The 23,461-nt window shown below is 45.4% G+C and overlaps 2 protein-coding genes across 2 annotated transcripts; both read right to left on the bottom strand.

Moving 5' to 3' along the window:
• Window positions 1-120: 120 nt before the first annotated feature.
• Window positions 121-10,720, bottom strand: aoc2 (amine oxidase copper containing 2; the record flags this gene model as incomplete). The annotated part of the gene is made up of 5 exons (XM_083896499.1): window positions 121-420; window positions 2,034-2,166; window positions 6,367-6,530; window positions 8,768-8,886; window positions 9,163-10,720. The coding sequence occupies 5 exons, from the start codon at window positions 10,718-10,720 to the stop codon at window positions 121-123; spliced, it is 2,274 nt and encodes a 757-aa protein (XP_083752625.1).
• Window positions 10,721-13,781: 3,061 nt separating this feature from the next.
• On the bottom strand, window positions 13,782-15,368 carry LOC310933076 (primary amine oxidase, liver isozyme-like; the record flags this gene model as incomplete). The annotated part of the gene is made up of 1 exon (XM_083896498.1): window positions 13,782-15,368. One exon carries the CDS (start codon window positions 15,366-15,368, stop codon window positions 13,782-13,784), a length of 1,587 nt encoding a protein of 528 aa, XP_083752624.1.
• Between the last annotated feature and the right edge of the window lie 8,093 nt (window positions 15,369-23,461).

Below are 23,461 nucleotides of genomic sequence, written 5' to 3'. Positions count from 1 at the left end.
AAGCCCCGCCCCCCCTCCCCACCACACCCCCCCCATTAAAATGCTATCAATCTTCTCCATTTCCGATCAATCCAAAATCAGACAGAGCTGACCTCGGTGACCTCGGTGACCTCGGTGACCTCAGTCGCTGTCTTTCCAGTCCTCAAACCTCATGACTCCTTCAAAGCCGTGGTAAGTGAAGGGCTCCAGCACGGGGCTGCAGGTCTCCTGAGCGAGGCAGGCCATCCTGTTGTTCTCGCAGCTGTCCTCGCTGCCGGGGCTGAAATACACCGCGTCGGGAGAGTCCACCGACGGGTCCTCGTCAAAGTAGTTGTGGGGCCGCAGCAGGACGCCGCCCCCGTTGCCCACGGTTACCGTGTTTGGGATGTCCTCGGCGTGCGGGATGTGCAGGAAGCCGGCGGTCACCCAGGCGACCAGGTCCTGCAGAGACGCACACAAACTTCCTTTTAGTTACGATGTGCAGTCTGTGTTCCGTTAACAAAGGCTGAGAACCGTCTGGAGGAACAGGAACATTACCCTGAAATCCAAGGTCAGGCTACTGCGGGCACATGTGATTTAAAGGCGCCATATGTAAGAATGTGGCCAAAAAACGGTTACTACACTCAAATTCAAAATACAGAGGTCTTTTAGGTTTCGTTTTCTGACGTAACTGGCAACCCGTGGTTGCTCGGTAGCTGAGACTCTACTGACTGCAATGATTGATAGAGGGCGGTAGGTGGCGCCACATGCCAAAAATATGATTTCAAAACATAAACATGATTTGCAGTCTGCAAAATATTTTTTTTTAATGCAAATATTTTGTCTGTACTGTTGTTGTTGGTGATTTAGATTTATTACATAATGCACCTTTAAACCTTTCTTTACGATTGTCAGACCTGGACATCGACAGCCGAACTGCAAAGAAGAATCCTAGCACATAGAGACGAGTCGCTACACTCTTACAAAATTAAAGTGCTAAGTAGAACCAGAGGTGGAAAGTAACAAAATACATTTACTTAATGTACTGTATTGAATTCTTTTTTTTGTGTATTTTGTATTTTTTAAGTACAATTTAAAATCAGGATTTTGTATTTTACTTGAGTATGTATTGACTCAAGTGTTGTACTTAGTTACTTTATAAATCCTATCTGTTACTGAGTAAAAATAAACATTCAGCACAATGAAGATCTACATGGGGAAAATATACACCAGAACCAGACGAATGATGATGTGATTAGCACCAGCACTGGAGCGTGAACATAGATGGCGCGCACCAAAACTGATGTAATATCCTGTGTCGTGCCGGGCGCGTGAGCTCCAAAATAGTTTTGGATTTCTGATCCCTTGTCATATTTCTACTACCCTCACACCCCACGTAAAGTAACTAAGTAACTTTTACTTAAAGTACATTTCAAATGAACTACTTTTGACTTCTACTTGAGTAATATTTCATCAAAGTATTGGTACTTTTGCTTGAGTACAATATTTTAGTACTTTTTCCACCTCTGAGTAGATCCATAAGGTTCTTCGGCTTGTCCTCATAGGAGAACACTTTTTGGCTCCAGGTAGAACATTTTTAATAAAGCTTCCACCTGGAACCCCTTAGTGTCACCAAGAAACCTTTTAAAACCCTTTATTCAGGAAAGGGGTTTTAAAGGGTTCTCTGGGTCAAAATTTGTGTTACCAAGAACCCTTGAAAAGGGTAGCAAATGGTTCCAGGTAGAACCTCAGCCCTTGTAGAAGAACCCTTTTGGAACCCTTATCTCTAAGAGCGTACCGGACGTCACTAAATTTAACTTTAACCGTGATCACATCCCAAATGAACAAGTGCCTGTTGAGCATCGTCAAAAGAAGGAAGATGAAAATGGTACGGCCACGTAACTGAAGGCAAGGCTCTATCAAAGGTAATGCTGCAGGGCACGGTGGAAGAGAAGAGGAAGACAGAGGAAGACGTGGGATGACAATATCCCTGAATGGACCCACCTAACCTTAGCCAAACCAACCCGATCAAGGGACCGGTAAGCGGTAAGTAAGCGATAAGCTTCCACACTCACCTCATCTTCAATGCTTTCGTTGTCCTCGATGTACTTGCTGAAGTCGACCGCGGGGTTCCACATGTCGTTCTGATTGTACAGAGAGCTGCTGCTCTGTTCTGAGTCCTTGTGCTTAGTGATGGCGACTTTATACCTGGAGACAAGGTTCAAATCGTGTGGTTATGACGTGAGAAGGACAACTGGCCAATAGTGATTAAGATTAAGATCCCTTATTAGTCCCGCAGTGGGGAAATTCAATTTCTGCATTTAACCCATCTGTGAGTTAGTGAACACACACAGCACACAGTGAGCGCCATTCAGCGGCGCTCAGGGAGCAGTGAGGGGGTTAGGTGCCTTGCTCAAGGGCACACTTGCAACGCAATTTGATCTCGAGAGGGTCGGACCAGTAAAACAATAGCCAAATAACATATAAATCCCAGGGCACGCCGTTAATGCACGTTTACGCACGACACATTTCCATGAAGCTCCGCTAGCTCCTTTTTTTAGCACCGTTTAACGCGCCTACAGTCGATCTGGAGCAGTCCGTTTATTAAAGGAAAAGAGCGTACAAATAACCAGCGTACCTGGCCACATATGGACGTCTGCTGGCCGTATTTGAACATTTCCGTATGTGGGCTTCAGTTGACCAGAAAATGGACACCCGGGTCAAACAGTTGACCTCGTTTTTGTCGAAAAGAGGCTCCTCTGAGAGACTGAAGCTAGAAGCTGGAAAGATATGATTTATAGCAGGAGGGGCAGATAGGCCTTAACAAGCTGGGTCTTGAGATCTTTGCTTACTGTTAGTTAGAGCTTCTGGAGAATTTGGCTGAAGCTCTCCGAAGCAAGCTGCAGCGCTGGGAATTAACACTCGACATCTCTTTGTTTGGTGAAAAGTCTTGTGTCACGGAGTCTCATTCTGATTCACCATCTCATCGCCTGTTGTTCTCAAGAAGAAGGAAGCCTGACTAAACGACAATCCTTTTACAAAAACCTATTATGAACAACCTGAAATTTCGAGAGGAAAATTTGCTCAATTTCAACAATTTGATGCACAAGTTTAGCGTTTACACAACGCACAGATCACAGTGGATCCACAAAAGGCACAAAAGGCACAAAAGATTTAGTCCCAGCTTTTCACAGTATGATTAATCATACTGTGAAAAGCTAACAAACTCATCCTGCGAGGCCGGATTGAACCCTTTGGGTGGGCCGGTTCAGGTCCGTGGGCCGTATGTTTGACACCCCTGGGCTAACGGTATCAGCGCTGACGGTACACATACACGTTTTGTTACCTATCAATCTGGATTTTCTTTGATCAGCCAAGTATGTTGTCAATAAAGTTTGGTAAAAATCTACACACTGATTTCTAAGAAATCCCCAATCTCTAACAATGGATGTGTGTATCTCAGTGACAACAGATCAGAGTGAATGCTCTTATGTTCCAAATTATTATGCAAATTCTCTGATTTTCGATGCGAATGACAGTCAGCATCATTTTCAAGTCATTAGAGTGTCATTTGAATGTTATTGGACAAACATCCCAATCATAAAAGGTGTTTTTTTTTCAAAATAAAATGCACCGTGTTCCAAATGATTACGCACAATGGAGTTCCATAACACTTTTATAGGTTGTAAAGACCTGAAAAAGGTCATTTGCAGCATTAGTCGGTCGTATTTACTGAAATCAAAAGCTATTTCAATCAAAAACATCTACATATTAACATCCATCCATCCATCATCTACCGCTTTTTCCTCCACCAGAGGGTCGCGGGGGGGGTGCTGTGCCTATCTCAGCAGACATTGGGCGATGGGCGGGGTACGCCCTGGACAGTTCGCCAGTCCATCGCAGGGCCACATATAGAGACAAACAACCATTCACTCACACTCACACCTACGGTCAATTTAGAGTGGTCAATTCACCTAATCCCCATATCGCATGTTTTTGGACTGTGGGAGGAGCCGGAGAACCCGGAGAAAACCCACGCACACACGGGGAGAACATGCACTCCTTGCAGAAAGGCCCCTGTTCCGAGGTTGCCCCCAAACGGGGCTCGAACCCAGGAACCCAGGAACGGGCTCCCACATGGGCTCCCACATATTAACATAGGAGCCCTTATTTTTCATGGCAGCTTCACAATTCTTGCATCCGTTGAACTTGTGAGTTTTAGGAGAGTTTCTGTTTGGATTTCTTTGCAGGACGTCAGAATGTGTTTTGGATCATTAGCATGAGGATCCTCCAGACGCTTACGCAGTTACGCATAAACCTTCTATTATCGGCCACCCCTAACCGATGCTCACGGTACAGCCACGTCTCCTGAACCATGGACGAAAACGCAATACTGTTGAACCATAACATCGAAGGACATCTACTGTATGTGATCTATGAGTCACGCATGTTTGCTGTGCTACATCCAGCAGGTGCTTTCAAGACACATAATTTTGAGTAAACAGGAACATCGTATCACAGACGTAAAAGCCTGGAGTTCCTCCCGCCCGGGTAAATATTGGTAAAGAATCTTGTCTGCTCATGGAAGGAAAACAAACTGATTCTCTTCTGACTGAAAGACTCTTTTCTTTTCTCGATGACATTTCCCACAATAAAACTTGTTTGTATTGCGGTGCCTGTACCTGTACCTGTAACACCAGGAAACAAAAGGCTGTTGTGTAGGTGCGAATTACCGTTAATTTTAGGAGTTATGCTCAGAAATGTGTTTGCATGAGCATGATTGGATGATTTAAAGGGACACTGCGTAGTATGTATGGGTTTATATGACCCAAAATCCACCTTTTTATACATATTATGTGCTCCTGCATTGTCTAGTCGCTAGTATAATAGTTTTTGTTTCGTTTTCGTAGTGTTTCAAAAAGTCATGTAAAATAACATGGTCGCGGGCCGCGGTTGCATAGCCACTGTTAGCAGCGAGACACCATGTTTCTACGGGAGCCTGTAAGGACAAACGCGAGAGAGCAAATCAAGCGTCTCTTTACTTGTAGCAGAAGTCCCGCCTCCTCTCTCTCCGCTTCGTCTGCTACGGCCGCGGTAGCTCCGCCCTCTCCCTCACCTCACGAACCTCATCTGCTGACACGGAGAAAGACGACGAGGACGACATTTGACCGACTGAGGACACCGTAGCGCTCAGGGAAGGGGGGGGGGGGGGGTGAGCAGAGGAGCAGTTGTTTGTTGTAAATTTCAGCCTCTCCTCTAGATGGCACTATAAACTACTTACTTCACCTTTAAGACAGATGTTCACACCAGGTTGAAACAGGGTCTCGGAGGCCGCTGTCCTGATGTATATAAAATGATGAGATTACCCCCTGATGACTAAAGCCAAACACAAGCTTCACAAAAGGTATATTAATCCTCATTTGTGACTTGTTTATTATAAGAATATTCTTCAATTATCCTTTTATCTTCCACACGAGGGCCACAGGAACAGATGGACGGTGCAGTAAATGTTTGTCCATTTAGAGACTGTATGAGCCATATGCACTTTGTATTATGTCATGTAATTCTACTCCGTGCCAGTAGGGGGCTGTATTTACTGTGTGGTTCAATTGACCTCCGGGGAGCCCAGTTATGCTTTTTTTAACCCAGTGAAACACAGACACAGGTTGTTGTTGATTTGGGAAACAGTTTTCGACTGTGCCTGGTATGCTTTTGTTATTTTGAGTTAGCGTTAACGGAAAATAAACCTGCGTATATAATTGTAAACACAACTGAACTTTCTCCTCTGTTATGTTCGAGCGCACTGGGCGCACGTCTGGAACTTAAATCCTCCGTATCAGCAACCAGTACTGGACTTTGTTTAGGACTTAGTCCGTACAGAGACTATCAACCATTCGCTCTCACATTCACACATTCTACTCTCTTAGAAATAAGGCTTCCAAAAGTGTTCTTCTACAAGGGCCGAGGTTCTACCTGGAACCATTTGCTTCTGAAAAACCCTTTTCCCGAATAAAGGGTTTTTCAAGGGTTCTTGGTAACACTAATGGTTCCAGTAAGAACCATTTTGATCCAGAGAACCCTTTAAAACCCCCTTTCTTGAATAAAGATTTTTAAACGGGTTCTTGGTGGAACCTTTATAAAAAAGGTTCTACCTGGAGCCAAAAAGGGTTCTCCTATGAGGACAAGCAGAAGAACCTTATACGGTTCTACTTTTATTTCCAAGAGTGTATGGTCCCTTTACTGTAGAGTGGCCTAATTTGCATGTTTTTTAAGGCCCGTGGTCCAACCATTATTCAAACCGCTAACCTTCCTGCTGTGAGGCAACAATGCTACAACACCGTTTCGTCCAGGTTAGCGAAATGAATGACAGTTGAATGGTTTCTTCTCCAGACCGTGCTGCTGTCTCACCTGGCCCAGGACATGGCCTTCTCCTCAGCTTCGCTCTCAGGGAGGTGGTCCCCTGCAAAGGTGTACACCTGCAGCCTGTAGGAGCGCTGGTGACCCCAGCGGTTGGTCTTGTTGCTGGCGATGTGGAGGTAGCGAGGCTTGGATTGGTGAGGCAGGGCGGCCTCCTGTGGAAATGTCACAGTGAGAGAGAGAGAGAGAGAGAGTCGGCCTACAGTCACGATCCAAGTGTCACACACAGGCACTTCACCAAAGTTGATGCTAGCTGTTAGCCAGTAGAGCTCGCTAACAGCTAGTGTCGACCCTCCACAAGTCGAGTAGAATATTTTAAAATAGCACGTGATCGGCCTCTGGTTCAGGAGGCCTTTGTTTGCGTCAGTGTTTACATAAGTAATTATATTCACCATGTTCCTTGAATGTATTTGCAAAAGGCTGGAGTTTGTGTGTTTGGTCAGGTATTGACATTTACGAGGTTCCCTGAATGCACCTCTATTGTTGTGTTACATCTGTCGTGGGAACTTTTTTTTCCCAGCGTCATGAACTCAGATTTTCTGACTCGGAAACCTCACCGCGCTTCCAAGATGGCTGCCGCCGTACAAACACCGCTAGTAGCGCTTAGCTTTTATTGGTTTATGCAGTAAATAACTCTTAACTGTACAGTGTTGTTTTTGACAACCATCTTAGATTTAGTCTTAGTCTTAGTCTTTTGGACGAAAATGCTTATTAGTTTTAGTCACATTTTAGCCACTTCTATATGTAATAGTTTTAGTCGAGTTTTAGTCGACAAAAACTCAAAAGGGTTTTAGTCTAGTTTTAGTCGAAAAAAGAAGTATAGTCTTTTAACAAATATATTTAGGTAAATAAGTATTAGAGATTGTTGTTGGGCAGTGTCGCACATAAGTTGTGAAAATAGCAGCAGATCTATAAGTTCAACACACTGTGAGCTCGTAGATTGGCTATTATTACACACAAAGAGATCACCACACTGTCACTGAATGTAAACATGGCTAAACATGCTGCTAAAGAAACACACACACATAATGAATTGACGTTAGCGTAACAAAAGCTAACTTTAGCCACTACTACTAACAACTGTGTCAGTGATTGTCATGTCCCTAATTAATCCATCTGTCTGTTGTTTGCCAACACGTTAGCATAAAGATCGCTAGCTTAAAATGCTGACGACTCCACTTACATAAGTGTCGGGTGTCACACACACACACACACTGCAGAAGCAGTAGTGGGGAACATGCATATTAAGTAGCCATGTGCTTTCTCTGTGACCGTCAGGTGATTGGCCGAAAAAACGAAATGTCATGCGTTTCAAACATCTGACAGACCACCCACTGACATATTCGTCCATTCTCGTCTCGTCAACGAAAACTCACACACGTCTCGTCATCAAAGAGTCATGTTTGTCTCGTCACCGTGTCGTTATCGTCATGAAAAAAAGTGGCGTCAGCGAAAAGATTTCGTCATCGTCATCGTTGACGTAAACAACACTGTAACTGTAGAAATGTTGCTACACCGTTTGTGACATCACTCCCAGCTCTGACTTCCGAGTTCCAATGTAAATGGAACGCAGCATATATCTCTTATAGAGTCAAAGAGAGCGGTGCTGTCGCTAAATACACCAGACTCCTGTTAAATATGGAGAAATTTCGCACGCTTTCAGGATTTTTTTGAGAATCTTTTTTTAACGGATCTACAGTTTGGATTCTGGTTGTCGGACGTCACGACTTTTCCAGTGACGACTAGGGATGTGAGATATTTTTTTTTACCCGATATTTGATATGCCGATATTGTCCAGTACATAATTTATGATTCCGATATCAACTGAAACCAATATACCCGATATATAAAGACTTTTTCCCCCCACAAAACTAATATTAGGTCATATTGTGTACTTTTATTGTGAATATAAAGATCTATAAAAGCCTTTCATAGATCTTTATATTCTATATTTTTAACCCTAACCCTTCATGGAGTTTCATATTTGTAAAACCTCCCTAAAGGCTTTGACTGCAAAAATATATACCAAGCATTTAAATGCACATTTTGGAGGTATTAATTTCTCTGGTTTTCATTATCGGCAGAATAAAACGATACTGATATCGATTACATTAATAGGCTGATATCGGGCAAATATTATCGGACATCCCTGGTGACAAAAGTAGCATAAAAATTTGACCAATCACGGAACAGTTCAGAGAGAGAGAGATAAAAACATATAGAAAATATGCAGATTCAAGTCATCTGTCACATATGAAACATGTGGATCTGACCAGAGGAGCTTTTAGGATGAACCCAAACAATCAGCGATGTAACCATGTAAGTGATCTTGCCTACTGCAGCTTTAAAAGTCACAGAGGAAGAGAAAAACAAAACAAAAACAAAGTCAAACCTTCTCTGTTTTCAGTTGTTTTTCCACCAGCTGAGGGATCATGGCGTAGCGACCCGGACTCCACGGCACGGACACGTTCGCAAACTGCATGTCTTTGGTCTGGAATACATTTTTTAGTCCTGCGAACGAAACAAAACGTAAATAATTTTTTTATGTCACTGGGGAAGCAGCCGGAGGCACAAAACACTCAAAAACGCTAGATTTTGACACTCGTTGGTTTCACAACTTCCTTCCATGTTGCCAAAATTTGGCAACGAACACCTGAACAACATATTTTAGCACCTTAAAGAGCAGGCTCTCATTAGCAGCTCGGAGGAGGTGGTAGGGGGGCCCTATATGAGTTTGTGCTTTGGGCCCTAAAAAGCTTTGTGACGCCCCTGCGCTCTGCCACTCACCAGCGACATCCATGTCCACTTTGAAGTTGACGAAATGCGTGTGCATGTTCCCCAGGACGTGTTCTGCCACCCGGTGTCCGTATTTCAGGCTGCCTTTCACCAGATAAGAGGAGGTGATGTAGCCGGTGGCGGAGACTTTAGCCTCCACGTCTCCGTTCTGGTAGAAGATAAAGTCCCACATGTAGTCGTAGTTCGCGATGGCTGTGATGGTCCTCATCACCAGGGCGCTGTTCGCCATTCCTCCGTAACTGTTGTGCGCAAAGTCCGAGAAGTGCCTCCGCAGCGGCTGACCCGTGTTGTGCTCAAAGACGCAGATGGAGTTCCTGAATCTGACCGGGACTGGGACATCAACGTAGCGATATGTGTCCACGTAAGTGGCCACAGAGGGACAATCCACGCCACGGACCAGCTCGTGCGCAAAGCGTCCTATTCCGATGCTGGAATCCACAAACTTGGTCATCATCATCCCTGGAGTCGCAGAGCCATAGACAGTTATGGCCTCCTGCACGCTCAGCTCGTACACGATTCTCTCTCCCTTGAAGCGCACGTCGAACGCCTTCATGCCCGTGAGAGAGCTGAGGCCGAAGGCGAAGCTCCAGTCCAGGTAGAGGACGTGGTTGTGGCTGACGCTGTAGCGCTTCCCCTCTGCGTAAAACAGCTGCGGGCCGATCTGCAGCGGCTTGGTCCTGGTTTTCAGTGACGCATGGTTCGGAGAGTCCTTGTAGACGATTTTCTTGATGGTTCCTGCGTCATATTTGCGCCTCAGCTCGTCCACGCTGTCAAAGTATTGGCCGTTATAAAACAAACGCTCCACTTTCCAGTCGGACGCGTTTACGCTTTCGTGGTTGATGCGCAAGTCCAAACCCACCGGGTGGAGGTACGGACCGCTCACGTCCTTCAAACAGTTCAGCCACGTCTTTCTGTCTCCAGATTGGAGTCCGCGCGGCATCTGCTCAAAGGTTTGCACTGTCCCGTCCTCGTCGACGCCGAAGCTCTCTTTCATGAGCTTCTTGAGCTTGGAGAACACGTTTGTCTTCAGGAATTGAGACAGCAGGACGTATTCTCCGACGGTGACCGTGCGCGCATTGATGGGCAGCTCCCTCTTGTACCTCTCAGTGGTCACATCTCTGTGGTTTTTCGGGTTGGGAAGTGGCCACACCACGTACTCCTTGATGTAGCCGCGTGCGCCGTGGAAAACCGCCACCGTCGCCTCCCTCACCGGCTGTGGACCTTTGCCGTCCAAATACGCCAGCGCGTCCGCTTTCTTGGGCAGAGATAGGTCAATTAAGAACAGGTAATTTTCCCCAGGCTTCGTGGTCTGACGGGTGGAGATGTCCAGGTCCTTCTGCTGCAGCATGTACCGCTGGACCTGCGCGTACTCCTCCTTGGTGAGGTCCGCGAACACCAGGCTGCGGTCGTCGTGCTTGCCTCGCAGCGCGTGGACGCGCTGTGCGGAACATTTGGGCGCCCTGTTGGAGTAAATGCCGATGAGGATGATGTTGAGGACGATGGAGGCGAAGGCGAAGAGGATAAGCAACCATTTCACCGCAGAGTTCATGTTTACGCTCTGCGTTTACGCACGAGCTTGGAGACGGAGAGCAGAGGATGAGTCCTGCTCCAGGGCGAGCGCTCAGGCGATTTTGGAGAGAGCAGAGTTGCGCCCCTCAAAACAAACCCCTCCTCCATCCTCCTCTGCACGGATCTCTTAATCCTCCGCCCCTCCATCTTCCCTGCAGTGTTGTTTTTTTTTCCCCTCCCAAAATCTGCTCCGCTCCAAATCCTATTTTATTGGACCGTTTTACGCACGACATCTAATCTTTAATAAATGAAGTTTTTGCAGTGGAGAAAACGTTTGCGTGCGCGCTCTGGCTCAAAACATAAACATTTAATATATATCACATGTTTGCGAAATAGTCAACCGCTGCACAGAGGGATTGCGTCTGAGCGCAAACACGCAGAGAGCGAGAGTGGGACACGTGACCAATGATGACAAAGTGACTTTTTCGATGCGTTCTCAATAAAATATGTAATTAACAGTACGATTTGTATTTAAATACCACACACACGCACACACACTCACTCACTCACTCACTCACACACGTACTCTCTCACTCACTCACACACACACACTCACTCACTCACTCACTCACACTCACACACACGTACTCTCTCACTCTCTCACTCACACATCCCCCCCCCCCCCCCCACACACACACACACACACACACACACACACACACACACACACACACACACACGTAGAACTGGCCCAGCACTCCAAAACAATGATCAGTGACTGTTGATTTAAAGTTGGGGTTTGTGTGATTCATCATTCTTAAGTCATTCATTCAAGTGATTTGAGTTTGGTTTGTTGAAGAGTGTGTATGTGTATGTGTATGTGTGTGTGTGACACTATAGACTATCTTAAAAATACTACTAATTATTAAAGGTGCATTATGTAATAAATCTAAAGCAACTGGTCATAAAATCATCCTAATATGTCACAGAGACTCAGGAATAATGTTCATATAACAAACTGAACTCACCAACAACAACAGTACAGACAAAATATTTGCATTAAAAAATAATATATTTTGCAGACTGCCTACCGCTGTCTACCAATCATTGCAGTCAGTAGAGTCTCAGCTGCCGAGCAACCACGGGTTGCCAGTGACGTCAGAAACGAAATCTAAAAGACCTCGGTGTTTTGAATTTGAATGGAGTAACCGTTTTCAGCCACATTCTTACATATGGCACCTTTAAATATGACGGACAACTTACGGTCCGTCACTTTAAGACGTCCGTGCACAACATGAGCAACGACAGCAATCCACAGAGTGACAGTGTTTGTGAATGATAAATGGCGTAACTCCAGACACGTAGCTATTAAATAATAAGGACAGAAGTGTTAGCGGTTAGCATTAGACCAAACTATCTGCTGCGTACTCCCCCCTCTCTGCTAATGCTTCAAAATAACTGCACACCAGCTTCACTTTATAAATCACACCTAACTCGTAACGTGGTGCAGCTTTTGTGAGCTTCAGGTAACACGTGACCATAAATAGTCAGGAAAAACGACCCCAGATTAATATTCACTGAGCGGAAAAATCATGGCAAACGCAGAGAGAAGAGGACACTGAGGAGGAGGAAGTTGATGGAGATGCAGGATCTGATGAGAGAGGTGGAGGTGCAGAGAACACTGTGTCCACCAGAGGTCACTAGCTACAGCAGAACAACAGCAGTGTCTCAGTTCTTTACTTTTTTAACTTTACTTACTCCAATACATGTTTGTTTTTTTTCCCCCCGAAAAGAGAAGTTTTCATAGAGGAAAATCTGCATTTTTAGCTCACAGGGACCAGAGGCGCAGTTTGTGAACAGGCAAGGGAGGCAACTGTTTGGGGCCCCCCGAGCTGATAGGGGGCCCCGGACACTCGGAGCCCGAGGGCTGTTTTTACTGAAATGTGCAGTGAGCAGCCGCCTCCCCGTCCCCCTTAAAAAACAATGGGTGATTTGCAATGACATCTCAGTAGAAAACCTCCCTAAAGGGGCCCCACCTCACTTTAACCTGTGTGAAGTTATCGTTCTGCAAATTGGAAAATGAAGAGGATTATTTACAGTGTAATGCATCTTGTTTTACTCAATTTATATATGTGTTTCAGTTATTTACAGTATTTTATTGTTCTTTACAGTGTAATGTATTTTTTTTTACTAAGTTTAAATAGTCTTTTAAAAGCTATTTACAGTATTTTATTGTTCTTTACATTTATAGTTTCACATACTTTTTAACCACAAGGTTTTTCCATGTTATTTCATTCATTTTGAAAAAAAAATATTTTGAACTCATACATTTTTCGTTGGTATCAGATTATTTATAACATAATGGTGATGAACACTGGTTGGAAGGAAGGGCCCCCTGGGAATTTTTGCCTCGGGGCCCCTACAGACTCTAGAATCGCCTCTGACAGGAACACAGGAGCTGCTGGTTCACTGTCTTCTTTGTTCATGGTTTTTAAACACTAAACACCACATCCACCCCAAACATCAACACAGAGGATGATAATAGTCAATAAAAGCAGCAACAACAACAATTTTTGGCCATTTCTTGTCTTTGAAATTGTTTTGAAATGAACGGCACAAATGTTTTGTCATCGGCGTCAAAGTTTATCACCAGATGATCAAGGTTGTGATATCGATATGGGCTTTGGACACTAAAAATATGAGTTTTTGATTTGTCCTTTTCAAATGTGATGATGTGTGTATTTCAAGTTGATTATTAAAATTATAATAATTATTAGTACTGCCGTTGTAGTATTAGCACTCATTATCAAGGAAGTGGATGAACATATACAGTAAATAAGGGAGAGGGGGCGGAGTTTCAGAAGTCATTTTGAACACGTGTCAACTTTAACAATTGAATTTAACAGATGTTTTGTTATTTCTTGTTGCCTCCAAATTCAAATACAATATTTAGCCGTCACTGGGGCATATTTAACAGATATAAGCACAGACAGTTATTGTCTCTCATCATGTGATCTAACTCTTTAAAAGTCTAAAATCTAAGCTTAGAGGAGGTGGTGGTGTGTGTGTGTGTGTGTGTGTGGTGGGGGCCCTTAAAATCACTATGACGCCCCTGCGCTCTGCCACTCACCCGCGACATCCATGTCCACTTTGAAGCTGATGAAATGCGTGTGGATGTTTCCCAGGACGTGTTCTGCCACCTGGTGTCCGTATCTCAGGCTGCCGTCCACCAGATAAGAGGAGGTGATGTAGCCGGTCGCGTGCACCTTGACCTCCACGGCTCCGTTCTGGTAGAAGATAAAGTCCCACATGTAGTCGTAGTTCCCTATGGCTGTGATGGTCCTCATCACCAGGGCGCTGTTCGCCATTCCTCCGTAACTGCTGTGCGCAAAATCCGAGAAGTGCCTCCGCAGCGGCTGACCCGTGTTGTGCTCAAAGACGCAGATGGAGTTCCTGAATCTGACCGGGACCGGGACATCTATGTAGCGATACGTGTCCACGTACGTGGCCACAGAGGGACAATCCACGCCACGGACCAGCTCGTGCGCAAAGCGTCCTATTCCGATGCTGGAATCCACAAACTTGGTCATCATCATCCCTGGAGTCGCAGAGCCGTAGACGGATATGGCCTCCTGCACGCTCAGCTCGTACACGATTCTCTCTCCCTTGAAGCGCACGTCGAACGCCTTCATGCCCGTGAGAGAGCTGAGGCCGAAGGCGAAGCTCCAGTCCAGGTAGAGGACGTGGTTGTGGCTGACGCTGTAGCGCTTCCCCTCTGCGTAAAACAGCTGCGGGCCGATCTGCAGCGGCTTGGTCCTGGTTTTCAGTGACGCATGGTTCGGAGAGTCCTTGTAGACGATTTTCTTGATGGTTCCTGCGTCATATTTGCGCCTCAGCTCGTCCACGCTGTCAAAGTATTGGCCGTTATAAAACAAGCGCTCCACTTTCCAGTCGGACGCGTTTACGCTCTCGTGGTTGACGAGCACGTCCAAACCCACCGGGTTGACGTACGGGCCGCTCACGTCCTTGAGGAAATTGATCCACGACTTTCTGTCTCCGGATCGGAGTCCGCGCGGCATCTGCTCCAGAGGGCTCAGCGACTTCTTCTGATCGACATCGAAGCTCTCTTTCAGGAGCTTCTTGAGTTTGGAGAACACGTTGCTCTCAAAGAATTGGAAAAGTAAAGCGTATTCACCCACGGTGACCGTGCGCGCATTGATGGGCAGCTCCCTCTTGTACCTCTCAGTGGTCACATCTCTGTGGTGTTTCGGGTTGGGAAGTGGCCACACCACGTACTCCTTGATGTAGCCGCGTGCGCCGTGGAAAACCACCGCCGTCGCCTCCCTCACCGGCTGTGGACCTTTGCCGTCCAAATGCGCCAGCGCTTCCGCTTTCTTGGGCAGCGATAGGTCAATTAAGAACAAGTAATTTTCCCCAGGCTTCGTGGTCTGACGGGTGGAGATGTCCAGGTCCTTCTGCTGCAGCATGTACCGCTGGACCTGCGCGTACTCCTCCTTGGTGAGGTCCGCGAACACCAGGCTGCGGTCGTCGTGCTTGCCTCGCAGCGCGTGGACGCGCTGTGCGGAACATTTGGGCGCCCTGTTGGAGTAAATGCCGATGAGGATGATGTTGAGAACGATGGAGGCGAGGACGAAGAGGATAAGCAACCATTTCACCGCAGAGTTCATGTTTACGCACGAGCCTGGAGACGGAGAGCAGAGGACTGCGTCCTGCGCAAAGCCGAGCAGTCTGGCGGTTTCCAATCATCCACTTCTTCCACCCTTATCCTCGGGGATCTCACCACCCCCCGCCCCTCCGTCTTCCTTGGATTTTTTTTTTTTTTTTCCTAGTCAAAACTTCCCAGCTCATCAGCCAACAGCAGTGTTTTACGCACACTTTACTGAAACAGTGAAGATTCGCCAGAGCCGCTGCAAGACACACACAAGTCTTAATTCTTCAAAAAAGTTATCCAAAGGAACAATAACAATATCATATGAGATAAATAAAGCTGTGACTTTCAATAAATAAAGCTGTGACTTACAATATCAACACACACAAAGTTTGCTCCTCAATTCAGAACTTTAAAAATAAATAATAATAATAAAAAAAATCATGGACTTTTTAGCCTATTCCACAGTTTTATATCAGGAAGTGATGAAGTCAGTGATGAGTTTACTTGTTCAGATCTGAGGAGAACTGAACAGTGAGGCATCATCACACTGTTCCAGGTCAGATACAGTCAGTGTGTCCGGTCCAGATACCTGGCGCCGTGGTATCTCGTGAGGAGGAGGAACCTCGAGAGGCGCCTAGTTTTGTGTTTAATCCTGAGTTATGTCTGATTAATATTGACAGACACAGCAGGTCTGCTTATAAGAATATGTGAGTAATTAAAGTTAAAGTTGGCTGAAGACTTACTTTCCCTTTAAACTATTGTCAGTGAAGATGTTACGTTGACTTTACATGTTGTGAAATGTGGATAACACACTGTATGTATCAGTATATATGTGTATATACATATACAGTATATATATATATACATATATATACTCACCACTGGAGGGATTTAAAGTAAAATGAATATAAAAATAAAAATCGAATATTTGTCAAGTTATCGCGTTGACGAGCTCGTAAAAGTGCCGTTTACACATTTCTCACATTTCCCCGCAAAAAAAAAAACGCGTAAAAATTCACGAAAAATTCAAAGAAAGGTTTTTGGACAAAACGAAAAACACTCTTGGAGATATTCACCCACTAAACAATCCTGCAAAATGTGAAGGACGTACGCGCACAGGAAGGTATTCATTTTAGTCCGGACGGAACGGTGCGAACGATATAAAAACACTGCTAGCAAACATATTATATTCTATCACCTCGCTGACAGCTGTGCCTCAGCTACACACTGTGTTTAAAAGAACACATAACATGATATTAAGTGGGGGGCCGCATGTAATCGATTGGGGGGGCCGCCAGTTTGAGAGCCCTGCCCTATACTATAGTGTGCATAATGAAAGAGGCAGCTTCTCAATAAAATCATACAAAATGGACAAAAAAAAAGAGCTTTAACGGGCTCTAAAAAGTAAAAAAAACCTCTTCAATTAGCTAAGCTATTGAGGCGTGAGCCCTGTGTTTGTTTCTCAAAGGTCGTGCCGGGGTCACGCGGAATAGCATGCCAGACCTAACTGGCTCGCTCTTGACCTGCAGTGTTTCCTGTCGGCGCAGTGGGAAATGTTTTTATTCAGGATCAGGGGCTGGCAGCTGCAGCTGCTGCACGCTCTCCAGGATTCTGATGCGTTCAGCAACCACCACGTGATTTCACAGATTTCCCTGACAGCCACAGCTCTTTCACCTGGATGAAATCGGACTGTTTTTGATTATAAACGGGTGAGGCGAGGCTTTTCTCCTCGCACTTTCCTTCACAAAAAAAATAATCCCTGTGGGAAGCTTGAAGACAAACAGCCACGTGTGACATTTTAAACCTGCAATTACAGGGTTGTTTGGTGAGTAAAACATGTTGAGACTACGGCATGGATTTAACTTAGTGTATAGTGTTTCCGAGCCAAACCATTGGTATTAATTCTAGTGCTGTGCAATAGGTTAACGCGTGTTAGCGCATGACGCGTTTCCATGACGACTGACCGGGAAAAGACGCGCATGACGTCACGAGTCCAGGCATTGTTTACCAGTTAGCTCCGTTAGCTGCATTAGCTCGTTTAAGCACCGTTAGCGCACCTACAGTCGAACTGGAGCGTTCTGTTTATTAAAGGAAAAGAGCAGCGCTAACAAATAACCAGCGTACCTGTGTTACTGCGTATGTGTGCCTCTGTTTTTAAAGTTTAGCGTTACTTTGGAGACTCGTTTTAACAATCGAGAGACAACGCAAACATGACGTCACTCGCGTTAACGTTGGCGCCGTTAAATGCCGTTGGCGCGTTAGCGTTTGACAGCACTAGTTACTTCACAAGTGTGTACAATCCACAGCTGAATAAGCCAAATGATCAGAAAACCAAAGACGGCAGGGAACTTAAGTTACCGGCTGGAGACGACTTTCCAAACTTTCGAGAGGGGAGCTCCTGGGAAAAATCCTTGGGGAAACCCCAAAATGTTATAGTCCGTGAAAGCAAACGATCTTAGTAAGGCTGAAATGAGGCCTTAAAACTAGAATCAATGTCCTTTTTTTTACCCTCTGTTTACATCTGAGTTCAAAGATCTGAATCAGGGTCACAGACAAGACCAGAGTATAGAGTCTAAAAGTGTGTTTTTCACTAATGAGTTCACTCAGTGAAGAGCAGGGAGGAGGAGGTACCGTAAGTGAGTGATTCTGGACACCAAAACATGTGTTTTAGTGTATATGTTATGCAAGGGCAAGAGTGGAGGAGGTTTCGTGCTGCGCTGCTGCACAAATTGACTCCTCACAGCTGCGAGCAAGAACCAGACGTTCACTTTTTGTTCCGTCCTCACGCAAAAAGCTGTTGAATTTTCACTTTACAATATAGATCCCAGCTTTGCATCGTCCGCAGAACAGAGCGGATGTTGTGCTTGGCAGGATTTAAGGAAAATATGTGCATTTATTTGTTTGTTTTTTAGTCTTTCGGAGGTTTCCTCTCTGGGGCTCGCACCCCTCTTTTTGGCCCCCAAAAATGTGACAGTTGGGGCCGGTTATTTTGGTACTAATGGAAACACACAAAAAAGACATACCATGGGAAAAATATTTTTTGTGTCCCCACCAGGTCAAAGACTGGGCTACCCCTGAGCAAGGCACCCAATACCCATTGCTAATTGTTAAGTGGACACACTAAATTGACCGAAACCAGCATCCAGGCGTCCAAAAAATGCTGTTAATGTAATTTAATTAGTGCGGGGCGCGTTAACGTCGCTTTTCCATTACAACTGACTGGAAAAAGACGTGCGTGACGTCATGTTTACGTGAATCCCGATTGTTAAAATGAGTCTCTAAAGTAACGCTAAACTTTAAAAACAGAGGCACACATACGCAGTACACAGGTACGCTAATTGTCTGTAGCGGTTGCTCCAGTTCCACTGTAGGCACGCTAACCAGCGCTAAAAGGAGCTAATGCAGCTAACTGGTAAACGGTGCCTGGACTCCGGTGTCGCGGCACGTAAACGTCACGTCGCGCGCGTCTTTTCGCGGTCAGTCGTCATGGAAACGCATCGTGCGTTAACCCAGTGCCCAGCCCTAAATTTAATATCCAATACACGCACACTTGAACATGCATGAATGTTTTCATTTTCAAAGTTTAAACCAAAGATAAACCGTGTCTGGTTGTGCCAGTGTACAGTTGTGTAAGAAATGGAATGTGAGGTCAAAGTGGAAGTGCGACCGCATCAACTTTTCAAAGCTTTCAGCAAGGCGTGCAGATCTTAATTTTTCAGAGAATATTAGGGGAAAGAAAGGGGAACCAAGGAAGAGCAGCGGTCTTTCGTTTGTTGACATGGTTTCCGTCGCTATGGTCTGAGTGTTTGTAGGATTTACAGAGGCATTTTGATCTGTGTCCATTGGTCATGCCTTTTCCAGACTCCTACTCAATCCATCCATCCATTATCCACCGCTTTATCCTCCACCGGAGGGTCACGGGGGGTGCTGTGCCTATCTCAGCTGACATAGGGCGATAGGTGGGGTACACCCTGGACAGTTTGCCAGTCCATCGCAGGGCCACATATAGAGACAAACAACCATTCACTCTCACACCTACGGTCAATTTAGAGTGTCCAATTCACCTAATCCCCAAATCTGCATGTTTTTGGACTGCGGGAAGAAACCGGAGTACCCGGAGAAAACCCACTCACACACGGGGAGAACATGCAAACTCCTTGCAGAAAGGCCCTTGTTCCAACCGGGGCTCAAACCCATGTCTTCTTGCAGCAAAGGCGAGAGCGCTAACCACTACGCCAACCGCGTGGCCCCAGACTGCAACTCAATCTCACTCAAATGTGATCTGGCATTAGCCAGGTTACCTGTGTCCCCACAGAGTCAGTGAAACATGGCCACAAGTGGAGTCAACAGAGGTTCAACAACAAAAAGCTATGGCTGCTCAAGTGTTAAGCCCAATTTGTACTCCTGCGTAAAAGTGCTCTGCGTAGGTTACGCAAAGCCTGCAGAGCCTGCAAAGCCTGCAGAGCCTGCAGAGCCTGCAGAGCCCTCTGCGTCAACGCAGAGGGCTCTGCGTAACCTACGTCTTCAACTGCACGAAATATTTTTTAAGTGTCCGTCACTCCGTCAAGGGACAACGGAGACGGCAAGAGCTGCGATTGGTCCTGAGGACAGGCCGAGATAACGCTGCTCTGTGCCGGCTCACAGTGCGCACCGAGCGTCCACAGAGGCGGAGCTGATCCCCGCACTTGTACACTGCACAACATTTGCTCAAAGAAAGTGTCTGGAAATTGTTGTTGTTTTTTGTGTTAAATACAGAAGTGAAATTCACCATCACGTACACCAAAGCCCAATTTATACTAGCGTAAAGTGCTCTGCGTAGGTTATGTTACAGTGCACACCGAGCATCCACAGAGGCGGAGCTGATCACCGCCGACAACGTCGCTGACAAACTTCATATCTTAATACACAAACCACATGTTTAGACTCTAAATGGCCAATTTCTCACCTCAAATGATCGTAAAACTGCGTTCCGTGACACAGAAAAGTGAGAAACGGCCACTGTTTCAACAACAACAACAGTCTTTCTCTCTCGGACGTCATTGCTCACTGTAGCCAAAAGCACAACAACAGCACAACAACCTTGCACAGCGACCCCTACTGATCTGGCGGGAAATTGCAGTGCGTATCCGTCCACGACGCAGAAGTATGAAGGCTCGAGGGGTCTCCGTGGTTACGCAGTCGGAGATGTATAATGTGTTCTTTACACAATCTAAAGAATAATTTGTTTTGCTGCTCTCTTTTGCCATTAGACAACATGACACACAGGAGTCGTCTCAATGGTTAAGCCCAGATGCTTGTGTCGTGACTCCAGTGTTTGAAATAAAGGTTTACTCTGCGTGTTTCTGCTCCATGTTTATTTTCTGATCAGCCAGATGTTGATTGAGGCTGAGAAACTTCCATCTTGGAAACTATAAATAACGCTACATGGTTCTCTCCCCCCCCCCCCCCGGTTTCTCCTTACGATGCATATCGTTATGCACTTGAGAAACAAAAACAATAACAATCCAAAATATTAAAGATAGGTAATCTTTAAAAAAAACACTTAAAAATGCAACAGCTCCACAGAAAACAAACAGAACCAGTGAGTTCAAGAGAATTTCCCCATGAGAACGGTCAGGCGTACGTGGTTTTTTCAGCTCCAGTGTTCAGCAGAGGACAAAGATATCAGATTTAGTGATCAGGAGAACATCTGGGAAAGAGACTAAAATTAACCATTTGAATTCTAATCGCATGGAATCAACTGTACCTATAGATCGTGGAGAGTGAAACAGCCGCCCAGTAAATTACAAGGGAAACTAGAAAGCATCTCAGCAGACATTTGAAGGTAATGACCACGTTTCCTGCTCGTGGAGGTGAACATGCCTTTGTGGAAAAAACTCCACTTTCTCACACTCGTCAAAGGGAAAAACAGGACATTCCTTTAAATCCCTGCGAGCCCCGCGAACGCAAGGAGCCTTAAGTGGCACAATTGATGTCAGTGATCCGCGTTACGTGCTGTTCTGCAACAACATTAGGTGGAGTGGAGTCCACATGGGACGGAGAAACACAGGAACTGCTCACAGCTGCACACACACACACACACACACAGGGACTGACAAATACTAGGAAGCAGTTTGGAGGCAGTGTATTTAGTCACCGGGGTTCACAAGAAGAAGTGCCAGGAGAAATGTTTGTGCCAAATCTATGTCGTGTGGATAATGCACATCAGGAAAGACACAGGGTTGTGTTGACAGAGGCAGGTGTGGGCAGGTGTGAAGGAAAAAAAAAAAAAAGATATGTAGGATATGAAGAAATGGAGGTGAAAAAGCCTGGAGAGAAAGCTCAAGACAGAAACGAGCCATTGTCTTCGTGGAAGACGTCCGGTTTGGCATTCCCGGTGCACGGCAGGATTTAAAAAGACAGAACATGACTTCTTGAAAGACGAGAAAGAGGTGGAGGTCATTTTTTTATTATCTCTTATAATAAAAAAAATATATACGGATGTGGAGCTGACCCTGCCATCAGCAAAATACGTTCACCGCAAGGTCGGGAAGACAAATACCGGAAGCGGAAGACAAACAGGAAGTCAACACTTGAACACTTAACACTTGAACCCTTGAATCCTCAATCTTGTGAACCTAGAAACCGTGATCCTCTGTCGCTTCATTGAACGGACTGCAGTGTCCGAGCTAACCCAACAGAAGACAGACTTTGGGCCAATTCCAATTCCAATCTCAAGCCTTAATCTTAACTGGCCTCAAAACCAAGTGTTGAGGGTTATTTTGTCACTTAGAAATGGGACACCCCTTAAATGCAGATACGTCTTCAGACTGTAGGGGGCAGAATAACGCAAAAGCTGCGTCCAGTCTGTCAACTCCAAAAAAGAAAAATCTGTTTGTCAGTCAAGTTATTAGGTTGTCAGTTAGTTATAAGATGATACTCATACAAATACCACAACCACGGACATATTCAGCTGACAGTTACCACACACCACGGCTTATTGAAAAGTAAACCGTAGCAAACCATCGCTTGTCCGCACCGGCCGACTATTGACAAAAGATCGTAAAATAAAAATAAATGTTACGCAACAATGACGTCAGTAATCCATAATATGGGCCTAAACTAAGATAATACAATGGTTTTCATCATTTTTATATCTCTATTAACAAAGAAAATACTTCATTTGTAGCGTACTCGTTTCGCTGCTTTTGGCGCCATCTTTGTTATGTCAAAACACGCAATGCATTCTGGGTAGCCCTTGCTCCCAAGGGTGGTCTCGGAAAATCTCAATATTGAGGGTGATTCAGCCCTTAAACTTGGCCCTCAACTTAATTTTTCTGAGAATCGGGACAGAACTTGCACTAGAGGGAGCGCTCATTTTTGAGGCTAAGATAGGAATTGGAATTCACCCCAAGAACCCTTGAAAAACCCTTTCTTCAGGAGAAGTCTTGTCTTGTTGAGACAAACCGAGCAGGAGGAAATAGAGCTGTTGGACGTCCTTCCGTCGATGTCGCGTTCAACGTTGTTCTTCAATCACTCTACGCATCTTTCCAGTGTTAACCCTAACCCTAGAGTAACCCTAACCCTGGGGTAACCCTCACCCTCCAATGTGGCCATCAAGCACACTCCACACCCCCCGCCTATACCAAGTAAAGGTGGTGTTCTCAGTCTAAACGCACGCCTGACCCAGGACTTTACCATTCCAAAACAAAACTATGATGAAAACACGGCTGATAACGTTTAACTGCAAACAACCGAATAACGCGCCAAACGGATTTAAATGGACCTAAAGGATCCGGTACGATGATGGAGTTTGCGCGTCCATTCGGGCTTGTCCTGTGTCTTCTCTCTTGTGTTTGTCACCATTTGGCCGCTGTTAACTTTGTTTAAGAGTGGTCTGTTCCACTGAAGCAGTGACAGTAGAGCTGGGAGGAGGACAAGTGAAGCTGGGCTAAGTCATGTTCTGAGCGTGACTGGTGGTTACTGTGCCTTTAGCGCGGCTGTATCGTGTGACCGCTAATGCTGTGCTGACGAAGCTGCAAGGTGTGGTTATTTAACATAACGCGGTTGTTTGATCTAGAGTTGACAGTTAAGTAATGCATTTACCTGAAGGGTTTGTGAAAACTTGTT

This window comes from Microchirus variegatus (assembly GCF_963457635.1).
Source record: "Microchirus variegatus genome assembly, chromosome: 10".
Classification (NCBI taxonomy): Eukaryota; Metazoa; Chordata; class Actinopteri; order Pleuronectiformes; family Soleidae; genus Microchirus; species Microchirus variegatus.
This window is presented reverse-complemented; position numbering and strand designations above follow the sequence as displayed.